This window comes from Salvelinus namaycush, unplaced genomic scaffold (genome assembly GCF_016432855.1).
Source record: "Salvelinus namaycush isolate Seneca unplaced genomic scaffold, SaNama_1.0 Scaffold41, whole genome shotgun sequence".
In the NCBI taxonomy this organism is placed as follows: Eukaryota; Metazoa; Chordata; class Actinopteri; order Salmoniformes; family Salmonidae; genus Salvelinus; species Salvelinus namaycush.
In genome coordinates this window covers 114,018-127,161 of record NW_024061098.1, presented here as the reverse complement: position 1 = coordinate 127,161, position 13,144 = coordinate 114,018, and the positions used below count along the sequence as shown (strand labels likewise).

Below are 13,144 nucleotides of genomic sequence, written 5' to 3'. Positions count from 1 at the left end.
GTCACTTTGCATCTGGCATTCATATTCCCTTGCTCTTCATTTGCCTTTGCTGTATCAGACTCTCCCACAGGGTAAATACCTATCAGTCTGTGTCTATTCATCTTTGTGAAGTGACCTTGATGTGGATCACATGGCTGCTGTTCTTTTATGCCCATAAGCATACACCTGTATTTGTGCTCCTGTACACCTCACCCCAGAAGATGATTAACTTTGTTCTGTTCTCACTCATTCTTACCTACTGGGAGTGTTGGACTTGGGTGCTTTAAGCTTTTATGTCACTGAGTATAGTGGACTGTTAAAACTCATAAAATCTTTATCTCTCTCACTTCCTCTCATATCCAACATGTACTTACTGGAAACTGCAGCATTGTGAAGGGTTCATGTGGTTTATGTTGGACAACAAGATCTTCCCAGACCACACTTACCATTGTTACTGCAGTTCTGGTTGTCTTTGTCAGAGGCCTCTTTTTCAACCTAAAATGTGGATAGGGAAAGGAGAAAAGTGTGAGACAAGAACCATCGGCAGAGAGAGGGGTTAAATTAACATTTAGACAGCCTAATGTCGTAAATTGTCTAAAACTCTTGGGCCAGTAACTGAAAGGTCGCTGGTTCGAATACCTGAACCAACAAGGTGAACAATCTGTCTATGTGCCCTTAAGCAAAACACTTAACCCCGATTTTCTCCAGGGATGCCGTACTACTATGGCTGACCCTGTAACACATTTCACTGCACCTATCCAGTGTATGTGACAATAAAACATGTATATTTATATAACATTGTAAGACAATGGCTGTGTCCCAAATGGCATCCTGTTCAGGGATTTTGCATAATTTAGTGAGTTTAATTGGTGCATGGGTATTCGTTAGTTGTTATGTATCGTATTTATCACACGCACAGCATACAGAGCCTAATTCGAGAAGCGGGAAAATAGCCTATCACCTGTCAGACAACGTGAGAGCGCCTAAAAAAAGACAGTACTGGAGTGAAACGTGCTTTTATAAGCCTAACAATTCTAAATGCAGTCGCGTGTTGAAAACGTTGATGGCCACGATTAAAAAGGACTACAATTTTTATGTCTCAATCTCAAAGATAGGCACCACTGTGAAATGTGAACTTGACGCAGTATAATAATTTAAACCCTGAACGTTTTACTTTACTTAATGAGGTATGTCTTACCTTGCTTCAAAGTAGCCTAGCAAAAACGTGGAGGCAATTCTTTTATAAAAACTTCCTTATGCCATTAACCATAATTTGTCTACTGTTCTATTGGTTTTCATATCAACTTTCTCTCGTTGTCCAGAAGCCAAAGGCACAATCCTAGTCATATTAGCAACCAATCCTAGTTGTTACATATTTAGATTCCCCCTTTTTCTGAGTTTAACAGATTTTCATCTGTCACATTTTTTCAATTTAATTGAACCTTTATTTACACATATGGAACCTCTCGCATTAGGTGCGCTGAATAAAACAGCGCTGTCCCACGAATCGCATTTTGGCAAATGACGTTTAATTAGCTGCTTCATTACAGGAGTTGCATGTACAACAATGTTCCCTCTAAACTGCGTGCGGTTCCACCTCGGACTGCCTCGTAGAAGAAATATGAGCCCGCGCAGAGAAGCACGAGATTGAACTTCACTCAACTTTTCAACAGTTTTCCCCTTTAGTTAACAATCAACGTTTCGCTCTTCTGTGGCAATTGTGAGCGAATCAACGCAATATTAGCCCGTTTCAATGTAACATACTGAAACAAAACGAACTACGCAAGATTTAGGATGCAAAACTAACTGCAAGAGATTTTCTTGTAGGCAGAGCACATTGGAGTACTCTACACAGACCTGTGTGCCATAACCAATCAGAGCTGCAGTAGGCCTCTATATGCAAATAGCCATGTCCATATATGAATCTGTGCCATTCACATTGAACTGGACTGTGTTTAGGCTACAGTATGAGTGATCTCGAGTAGATGCCTTGTTTCGAGATCAAAGCGAGAGCTGCATGTAGCCACCTGTGCAAATTTGTTCATATTCTTTGCTAGTTAGTGAGTTATTAGCCCAGTTATAGTTCATTTCTAGTCAACAATGGTGGAGTGGTTGCTTCCAACAAGAGCACAAAATGTGTGCATTTCTAGACATCTTAGAAAGCCAGTCAGGTAAAGAGCTTTTTTATGTCTTAAAAGGGAAGTGTTGTATTTCAGACGGTCTTGAATAAGCTAAGCAGCCAACAGGCAGAGGGTAGCATCATTTGATTTTCTGTAATAATGGTATGGAAATAATAATAAATGGTATTTTGTAAAGTGGTTTCTTGCATCAAACAACATTTTCAGTCACCTTGTCTGAAGAACAAGTGGATAAACAAGATAATGTCAAGCCCTGCATGTTTTTTTTCTCTCAAAAAATTCTGATGGAATGTAGGCACTGAACACCACATATTGGCTGCTACTGTAGGCTGAATGATAGAACAGCTATTTCCAAGTTAAAATGTAATGGGATGCATTTTTCTCCATTGGTTTTTATGGTACGCCACTCCGGTAGGCCGACATTATGATCAAATAGCCACAGTAGCATAGTTGGCCACTGTTAAAACTAACTTAAACAATAAACGCAAGCCGGAAGTGGCACAGAATTTTCACAACGTTCAAGTTTTCGCTCAGCAGACTGTGCCTCTTTTTTGCCTCTTTTTTTGAGTTAACATTTATGTTCAATAATAGGCTATAGCCTTTTTGACTGTAAGACTTGCTATTGTTGCATGTTTCCATTAAGCTCGTAATGAAAAATGGCCATTCCTTGTATGAATAGTATTTTCCCGACTGTGCTCATTGCCACACCCCCTGCCTAAACCCCTTTTTGATGCAGAAAAAAACCCTGTTATTCCCTATTTTAGTGCACTACTTTTGACCAGGGGCCTCACTTATAAACCGTACAAAATATACCCCAAAATGTGCATGCGCCAGTTCACACACAAGTTGACATTTTAACTTTACGTATGTGCTCACCTCCCTGCAAACTTTAGACCATGCGTACGCACATTTGCTAGTGGTTGAAATATTGCATTGCAAGCTGGCAAGTAAGTATTCTGTGCAAATGGAGGATATGATGAAAACGTTATCCATAAAAAAATAAAACATGAACAAGAATGCAACCATTTGCCATAAGAGCAAAAATCTGTGTTTTTATATGTAGAATCAACAGAAGATCTCGATATATTTTGATTCGTTTAAGACGTGATTCCATAAGTGTTATTTCACGTCTTCGCTATTCTACAATGCAGAAAATAGCATAAATGAAAACCCTGGAATGAGTAGATGTGTTCAAACCTTTTATAATTCATATTCTCGGGCCGTAATGGGTTCATATTTCCGAAGGAGACATACAACAAATCACCACGCACATCTTATTTAATTGTAAATAGATAGAGTAAATAGATAGGCTATATATATTTCAACTTTTGCGTGGTTTATAATACCAGTATACATTCGAATTTAACAGCTGATCTTTCACATTAAAGTAAGTTTTTAATAGTACTTTTCCAGATACAGCATAAATTACTGCTAAAGATTAGAACTTTCTGCCAACACAGTCAATAGACCAGTAGCTTATATAAAATATTTGACCGTACTGGTAGGCAGTATTGCTGTTCGATAGGAGCGCGACATCATTGCCCAATTCATCTCAGAGCCTAGACCAAGGCAGGACATATCAACCCAATAATAATCTATTGATAAACTAAATTTTGAACCACAATTCGTTTTTTTGCACACAGCAAATAAAGGGCGTTATTGTCACCGCGAAAGGTGAACGGAGGCGTTTTCCAGGCGGAGTTTTAATGCTCGTTCACAGTTTCACGACAATGCTGATTTAGAACGGGAAACATGCGCATGTATGGCATGCAGCAAGTTTCTAAATGTAAATTGTGAAATTCACGCAACAGTTATGAGGCCCTGTAGCCCTTACGGGCCCTTGTCAAATGTGGTGCACAATAAAAAGTATAGGGTGCCATTTGGGATTGTCATGACGTCGCCTGCTTGGGTATTGCAAACCCCATCCCCCTCTCCCTGCCCCTTCAACCCATGCTGTGGTCACAGAGAGACGTCGTAAATTCCTGAGAATCTCCTCATGGCCCAACAGTATTAGACAGAGGGTAAACTTTCAGGACAAAGGAATTTTCTCCCACCTCACAGAACTTGAGGTACGAACATATTTCATGTTCCTGCAAAAGTATAAAAGATCGGTGGAGAGTCCAGCTATTAACATGCCCATTGGTCACCATGTGGGAAACTCATGAGAGACTGTGGGACTACATTACCATACCGCTGTTTATATATTAACCTCAGATATGAGGTTTACATCTGTTTGTTGTATAAAATGAAAGAGTGAGTATGATACTGTTTGTATAATTGTGTAATATGATTTTGGACTGTTTAATTAAGAAAAATACAAATCCCTTTTTGATTTGAACTAAACCCGAGGACCCGCCCCTGAGCCAGTTGGGTCAGACATCCAAGGACATCCAAGGACATCCAAGGACATCCAAGGCTATCTGAATAAAAGTCAACTCTGAGAAATTACCATTAGACCATGTTTTCTCTCCATGGGGAGAACGAAGGTTAAGTACAATTGCTGAATCTTTAACCATACCACGTGGTTAAACTCTTAGCCGAATAAGAACAAGTCTTTGATATTGACTACTAATCTGCAGCTAGGAATTCGGTATCATTGAACGCGAAGAAAGACAACTGCCGAAACATCCATTCTATAACGAATGTCACTGAACTATCCACAATAACCGAGACAGAAGGAACTCCAACAGAAACTAACTTTACTCCAACAGAAACTAACTTCTCTCCAACGATCAAGACGACACACACTGAGCGTAAATATATATATATTGATTGCAATTGTTCCCGAATGAGTGAGCGTTCATGTGTAAGGATTAGCATGTCAATTGTTATAAAGAGTATACTCTGTAGTGACTTCTGAATCGACCCCCCATTCTCCCTTTTGTCTAACGAGCCGCCATGCCGGTTCAGCCACTAGGGCATATTTCTCCCATTTCATGTAACCCTTTTTAAGTTTGTTTGTTTGTTTATGAATTTCTGTGAATTAATTAGTTAGTAATAAATAAAGGATTTAAGACAATTGATGTATGGATGACTCATAGTGAAGACTGGGTTCGTGCAGATAATCAACAATTTACGACGTTTGGAATGAGACTAACGTGAGGTAAAAATAAATAAATCATTAATCAGAAGACTATTGATCAGATATGAAAATATCTGAAAGGTTATATTGGGAAATTATAACTTTGTAATCTAATAACTTTCCCTGGTGCCCTCGAATTCATAGTTAATTAGTTACGTTATTTCTCAAGTGATCGCGTAATCCCTAATTACAGGAATCTTTGATAAAACTATAAGTCTTCAATTTAATGATAGCAAAGACACGACACATACAATTAGTTGTGTATTGGAGGAGAAGGAAGGGTGTGACTCGTACCTGTTTCCTCCACTTGAGCTCACAGAAGACCCTCTCGAAGCACTCGTGCATGTAGTTGAACTGGGGAGAGACGACACTCACTTTGTTAGAAGAAACTGATCCAAATATATATTTTTTATCAACAATGTCTACGTCCCAAAAATTGCACCCTATTCCCAGAGCCCTTGTCAAAAGTAGTATGCCATTTGGGACAGACAACACTCAATTTCTATATCCTGTTGTATTCCATTAATAGCGGGCTATCTTAACCCAGCGTTATATGTGAGCTGTCCGAGTGTGTTTGTCTGTTGCGTTTTGTAGACTCACGTATGGTGTGAAGATCTTGACCCAGCGAGGTTTCTTCTCCCCCCTGGCGTACTCAAAGCAGAACGCCATGCCCTCCTCGTCGGTGTCCCAGCGCTGCATCTCCGCCCACTCAAACGATATCACCTGGTTCTGATAAGACAGAAGAGAGAATGGTAAGTACACACACAGTATGAGCCAGCGTGTACACACTCAAATGTTTTTGCTTTTGTTCTGTGTGTGATATAGTGTGTGTGCGGCGCTTCTAAGTCAGTGTACTCATACTCCAATCTCACTCACCTCAAGCGTGCCGTCCTCTGTGCAGGCGTGCAGTTTGAAGTGGTGCATGCTGATGGCCGTGATGACGTGGCCCTTCCTCCGGGAGTCACAGGAGCAGTGGGGGAACATGACCTCATTGTATCCCTCACAGGAGCGCAGCAGACTCAGATACTGACAGACAAGATAGACCGCCATCAACCACACAGGTAGGCACCAAACAGGAACGTACACGTACAATATACACATTAATACACCTACACATTATGTCAGCAATGGACAGATAACAGCGAAAAGGAAGGCACACTCACACTGTACGTTATGAGATGCTTTTATCGAAAGCGACTTAGTCATCTGTGCATACATTTTACGTACGGGTGGTCCCAGGAATCGAACCCACTATCCTGTGTTGCGAGCGCCATGCTCTACCAACTAAGCTACAGAGGACCACTTGCAATGGGAAGAGAAGAGGAACAAGAGATTAGAAAAAGGGACTAACCATGGCCATCTTGCGCTGCTCTGCCAGTTTCGTCAGCTGGTACGACTTGTCTTCAGTTTTGATGAATCCCTTCTTCACGTCATCCAATGCCTTAGCAGACAGAGAAAGGGGCTTTTGTTAGAGACCACGTTTCATCTAAACTAGCAAAGAGCAGGGGCACGCAGATGTAATCTCATTCAAACTGACCACAGATCAGTATTGACACAGTAGGCTACCACTGACTCAGGACCAGTAAGAGTCACCCAGAAATGTTTCAGCTACAGACAGAAGAATCTTAAAGCTACTGAGTGCAAACCTGAACTATGTGAAAATTCTGTGCAACTTCTGGCACGCATTTACTGTGAACACCAGAGGCTGTACCCGCTTTAAGTTATAGTTAAGTTGGCTACGGTGGATATTTAATCAATGTAGATCTACCAGTGGCCTACCATCAAAAACAATGGAGAAAAATGCATCCCATAACATTATAACATGGAAATAGCTGTTCTATCATTCAGCCTACAGTAGCACCAAATGCGTGGTGTTCAATGTAGGCCTATATTCCATGCAACTTTTGAAAAAAATGACCATGCACATCTCAATTAATTGGACCTAGTGTATATATATATATATATTTTTTTTTAGTTTTGCAATATCATAGACAGTGTGGTTTATAATACCGGTATAAATTCAAATTTAACAGCTGAGCCTTTACATTGAATTAGGCCTATGTATCAAGTTTTTAATTGTCATGTAACCTACAGTGAAATGCCTTTGCTTGCCCTATCCCAACAATGCAGTAATGAATATCAGTAGTACTATAAAAAAAATGCATACAAATGTCAAGTAGAACAAAAACACAAGAAATAGAACTGTAACTAATACATATAAACTCATCAAAAAAAGAAATGTCATCTCACTGTCAACTGCGTTTATTTTCAGCAAACTTAACATGTGTAAATACTTGTATGAACATAACAAGATTCAACAACTGAGACAAACTGAACAAGTTCCACAGCCATGTGACTAACAGAATTGGAATAATGTGTCCCTGAACAAAGGGGGGATCAAAATCAAAAGTAACAGTCAGTATCTGGTGTGGCCACCAGCTGCATTAAGTACTGCAGTGCATCTCCTCCTCATGGACTGCACCAGATTTGCCAGTTCTTGCTGTGAGATGTTACCCCACTCTTCTATCAAGGCACCTGCAAGTTCCCGGACATTTCAGGGGGGAATGGCCCTAGGCCTCACCCTCCGATCCAACAAGGCCCAGACTTTTCAATGTGGGATTGAGATCCGGGCTCTTCGCTGGCCATGGCAGAACACTGAAATTCCTGTCTTGCAGGAAATCACGCACAGAACGAGCAGTATGGCTGGTGGCATTGTCATGTTGGAGGGTCATGTCAGGATGAGCCTGCAGGAAGGGTACCACATGGAGGAGGATGTCTTCCCTGTAACGCAGTGTTGAGATTGCTTGCAATAACAACAAGCTCAGTCCGATGATGCTGTGACACACCGCCCCAGACCATGACGGACCCTTCACCTCCAAATCGATCCCGCTCCAGAGTACAGGCCTCGGTGTAACGCTCATTCCTTCGACGATAAACGCGAATCCGACCATCACCCCTGCTGAGACAAAACCGCGACTCGTCAGCGCAGAGCACTTTTTGCCAGTCCTGTCTGGTCCAGCGACGGTGGGTTTGTGCCCATAGGCGACGTTGTAGCCGGTGATGTCTGGATAGGACCTGCATTACAACGGGCCTACAAGCCCTCAGTCCAGCCTCTCTCAGCCCATTGCGGACAGTCTGAGCACTGATGGAGGGATTGTGCGTTCCTGGTGTAACTCGGGCAGTTGTTGTTGCCATCCTGTACCTGTCCCGCAGGTGTGATGTTCGGATGTACCGATCCTGTGCAGGTGTTGTTACACATGGTCTGCCACTGCCACTGCGAGGACGATCAGCTGTCCGTCCTGTCTCCCTGCAGCGCTGTCTTAGGCGTCTCACAGTACGGACATTGCAATTTATTGCCCTGGCCACATCTGCAGTCCTCATGCCTCCTTGCAGCATGCCTAAGGCACGTTCACGCAGATGAGCAGGGACCCTGGGCATCTTTCTTTTGGTGTTTTTCAGAGTCAGTAGAAAGGCCTCTTTAGTGTCCTACGTTTTCATAACTGTGACCTTAATTGCCTACCGTCTGTAAGCTGTTAGGGTCTTAACGACCGTTCCACAGGTGCATGTTCATTAATTGTTTATGGTTCATTGAACAAGTAGTGTTTAACTTCTTCTCAATAGGGGGTGCTGTTTGCACTTTGTAATAATTTCGTTCCCAAATTAAACTGCCTCGTACTCAATTCTTGCTCGTACAATATGCATATTATTATTACTATTGGATAGAAAACCCTCTCTAGTTTCTAAAACCATTTGAATTATATCTGTGAGTAAAACAGAACTCGAGTTAGAGCATTTTTCCTATGAGGATGTGAGAATGCAGAATTATGCAAGCTGTTCCCAGGTCAGTTTATTAATTTGCCTGTCTTCTATTGGTTGAGATGCACTGCATACGCCTTCCCCTGGATGTCAGCGAATAGTGAGATTTGAAATGGAGTCTCTAGGCAGATCTGAGAGGTTATAAATCGCTTGGGAACGAAGAGTCTTTGTTCACTTCGCTCTGACGCAGGAAGGACCTTGGCATGTCGTAGTAGAAAGCTCCGGTTATAGCTCTTAGATATATCCGGCTCTGTTTTTATTCGATATAGCTGTTAAAGACATCATAATGTTGTTATTTTAAACCGAGTTATATCAGTTTATGTCAGTATATTGCGATTTTCAGATATTTATTAGTGTTGCGTTCTAGGGAGTTGGTGATGTCTGGCCCACATGGCTAATGTTTACTGCTAATTGCAACGTTGAAGACTACATTCTACAACCGAGCAACGATTCTTTTGGACAAAGGACAACTTTCCCAAGATTCTGATGGAAGCACATCAAAAAGTAAGAACTATTTATGCTATTAATTCGTTGTTCTGTTGAAAAATGTAAAATGCATAATCCGCCATTAATTTCCGTGCGGTCTCGCTTTAACGCACGCTGTATGTCGTAGTAACGTTCATTTTAAAAATGTGACACAGCGATTGCATTAAGAACTAATGTATCTTTCATTTGCTGTCCAACCTGTATTTTTTAGTCAAGTTTATGATTAGTTATCGATTAGAATAGGTGCCTCTCCCAAGATTTCTCCTGACATTTTCTTTGCAGCTTGGCTACTTTTCTCATTGTATAACCACGATTTGTGCCGCTAAATATGCACATTTTCGAACAAACTCTATATGTATTGTGTAATATGATGTTATAGGACTGTCATCTGAAGGATTCTGAGCAGGTCAGTGAAAAAATTAATATATTTTGCTGGGTTATACGTTATCGCTATTTTTGGCTTGAATCAATGCTGTTGTGTGGTTTGCTATTGTGGTAAGCTAATATAATGCTATATTGTGTTTTCGCTGTAAAACACTTAAAAAATCTGAAATATTGGCTGGATTCACAAGATCTTTGTCTTTCATTTGCTGTATGCTGTGTATTTTTCAGAAATGTTTTATGATGAGTATTTAGGTAATTCACGTTGCTCTCTGTAGTTATTCTAGTCGCTTTGGTGAGAGTTGTGATGGTGGCTGCAATGGTAAACTATGATTTATACCTGAAATATGCACATTTTTCTAACAAAACATATGCTATACAATAAATATGTTATCAGACTGTCATCTGATGAAGTTGTTTCTTGGTTAGTGGCTATTTATATCTTTATTTGGTCGAATTTGTGATAGCTACCTATGCAGGAAAAAAATTGTGGAGTAAAAAAAGTGGTGTCTTTTGCTAACGTGGTTAGCTAATAGATTTACATAGTGTCTTCCCTGTAAAACATTTTAAAAATCAGAAATGATGGCTGGATTCACAAGATGTGTATCTTTCATCTGGTGTCTTGGACTTGTGATTTAATGATATTTAGATGCTAGTATTTACTTGTGACGCTATGCTAGGCTATGCTAGTCAGCTTTTTTACTGATGGGGGTGCTCCCGGATCCGGGATTGGGAGGAATTAGAGGTTAAACCCTTTACAATGAAGATCTGTGAAGTTATTTGGATTTTTACAAATTATCTTTGAAAGACAGGGTCCTAAAAAATGGACGTTTCTTTTTTTGCTGAGTTAAATATATATATATGCGTCTCCTTCCTGAGCGGTATGACGGCTGCTTGGTCCCATGGTGTTTATAATTGAGTACTATTGTTTGTACAGATGAACATGGTACCTTCAGGCGTTTGGAAATTGCTCCCAAGGATGAACCAGACTTGTGGAGGTCTACAATTTTTTTTCCTGAGGTCTTGGCTGATTTCTTTTGATTTTCCCATGATGTCAAGCAAAGATGCACTAAGTTTGAAGGTAGGCCTTGAAATACATCCACAGGTACACCTCCAATTGACTCAGATGATGCCAATTAGCCTATCAGAAGCTTCTAAAGCTATGTCATTGTTTTCTGGAATTTTCCAAGCTGTTTAAAGACACAGTCAACTTAGTGTATGTAAACTTCTAACCCACTGGAATTGTGGTACAGTGAATTATAAGTGAAATAATCTGTCTGTAAACAATTGTTGGAAAAATTACTTGTGTCATGCACAAAGTAGATGTCTTAACCGACTTGCAAAAATTATAGTTTGTTAACAAGAAATTTGTGGAGTGGTTGAAAAACGTGTTTTTGTGTATGTAAATTTCCAACTTCAACTGTACAATGACGGCCTTCCCCAGCCAATCCCGGACAACGCTGGGCCAATTTTGCGCCACCCAATGGGACTCCCAATCACGGCCAGATGTGATGCAGCCTGGATTCCAACCAGGGACTGTAGTGATGCTTCTTGCACTGAGATGCAGCGACTTAGACCGCTGCGCCACTCAAACAGGCCTACTGCAACTCTGATTGGTTATGGCGCACCAGTCTGTGTAGAGTACGGGCCTGAGTCATGCCTGTCAATGCAATAGAATTTTACTCCAATGCGCTCTGCTGACAAGAACATCTCTTGCAGTTAGTCTTGCATACTAAGGCTTGCATACTTCGTTTTGTTTCGGTATGTTACATTGAGAGTGGCTAATATTGCATTGATTCGAGCACAATTCCCACAGTAGAGCAACATGTTGATAGTGTTAACTAAAGGAGAAAACTCTAGAAAGTTGAGTGAAGTTCAATCTCATGCTTCTCTGAACGCGCTCATATTTCTTCTGCACGGCAGTATGAAGGGGAGCTGCGCGAAAGCGCACAGCTTAGAGGGAACATTGGTCTGGACTACAACAATTGCCAGCCAGATTTGAAAGTTTAAAGTATTTTAAGCCTCCAACAGATAGTTGGAACGACAGTCAAGAGAGAGCTCTTACCTGGTGGAAGCAGTAGTGAACGGCCAGAGGTTTGTCCCTGAGCAGCTCCTCCTCCTGATGAGAGGTGAAGAGCCACTTGCGGAGGGCCAGACAGGTACCCGGCACGGCCGATGTGTAGTTCTGCACATACAACTTGTGGGGGAACTCGTTGGGGGCCAGTTTTCTCACTAGGGAAAGGGGGAGAGGAGGTTAAGGGCGCGTCTCAATAGACTAGAGGTTTCACCTTCCTGTCATCAGCACAGATCTGGAGAAACACAGGCTGTGAAGAGACGGCATGGCGGAAACATGTTTCGGTGGCTACTTTCATTTCAATTTCTCTGTGTTTGAAGATCAATGCAGTTGAAGGGAAGGAGACATGGAGAGGAAGCCACTTTAGACTACTTGAGATGCAACTGTACTGATCAGAAGAGTAAAGGTGAAAGGGGTCGGTACATGGACTAGCTGTGGACTCCAGAGGAATGAATGAATAAACAGATGAATGGTCTTACCAAAGGAGTGGTTGATGACTTCAAAGAGGGCAAAGTAGCTGGCCATGATGCTGTCCATACCAACCTTCATCACTAAAGCCTGGGGGATGGAGAGAGGGAAAGTACAGTGGCGGCCCATCAGTTATTGATAGTCAAGCACCATTCAGTCACATAAGAGCTATGCATGCATTGATATTGATCTAGTGTTATACACTCTGGTCCTATGAGTGCAAACTTTGTCCCAGCATTAACCCACCAGATGATTCAACTAGCCAGGGTCTTGATGATTTCATTAATATCTCCATTGTTCGTCTGTCCTTATGTTTAGTGTACTTCTATGTACACTTATTTTAATGTGAGATTTAATTATTTTTATCCTGCAGATTTTCTTGTGCATATAAAGTGACTTTGGGTGTCTTGAAAAGCGCTTGAAATAAAATGCATTATTAACATAGAAGTTGATTGGTTGAATCAGGGGTGTATTCAGTGGTGTACTGACGTTTAAAATTAGAAATAGAATGAAGAGCTGACGAGTCCCCATCATATCTGACACAGCAATCATATCAACATTTCTATCTGAAAGTTCTGTAATGTTACGGTCACCTGAACACGGCCCAAGTGTCTCAGCGTAGGAGCGCTGATCACGGATCAGTTATGACTTTCATATCATAATAAGACAGGTAAGGACGTGATCCTAGATCAGCACACCTACTTTTCGATGCTTTGTGAA

General features: G+C 41.2%; 1 protein-coding gene across 2 annotated transcripts in view; it reads right to left on the bottom strand.

Annotated features, from left to right (window-relative positions):
- Nucleotides 1-13,144, bottom strand: part of LOC120041137 (sorting nexin-27-like) — a 42,441-nt gene that overhangs the window by 4,027 nt on the left and 25,270 nt on the right. For both annotated transcript variants that reach the window (XM_038986085.1, XM_038986086.1), the window contains exons 6-12: nt 12,436-12,514; nt 11,948-12,114; nt 6,551-6,640; nt 6,076-6,225; nt 5,800-5,928; nt 5,494-5,553; nt 426-474 (exon numbers count right to left, since the gene is read on the bottom strand). In XM_038986085.1, the coding sequence (XP_038842013.1) occupies nt 426-474; nt 5,494-5,553; nt 5,800-5,928; nt 6,076-6,225; nt 6,551-6,640; nt 11,948-12,114; nt 12,436-12,514 (724 nt within the window). The remainder of the gene's footprint in view (nt 1-425; nt 475-5,493; nt 5,554-5,799; nt 5,929-6,075; nt 6,226-6,550; nt 6,641-11,947; nt 12,115-12,435; nt 12,515-13,144) is intronic.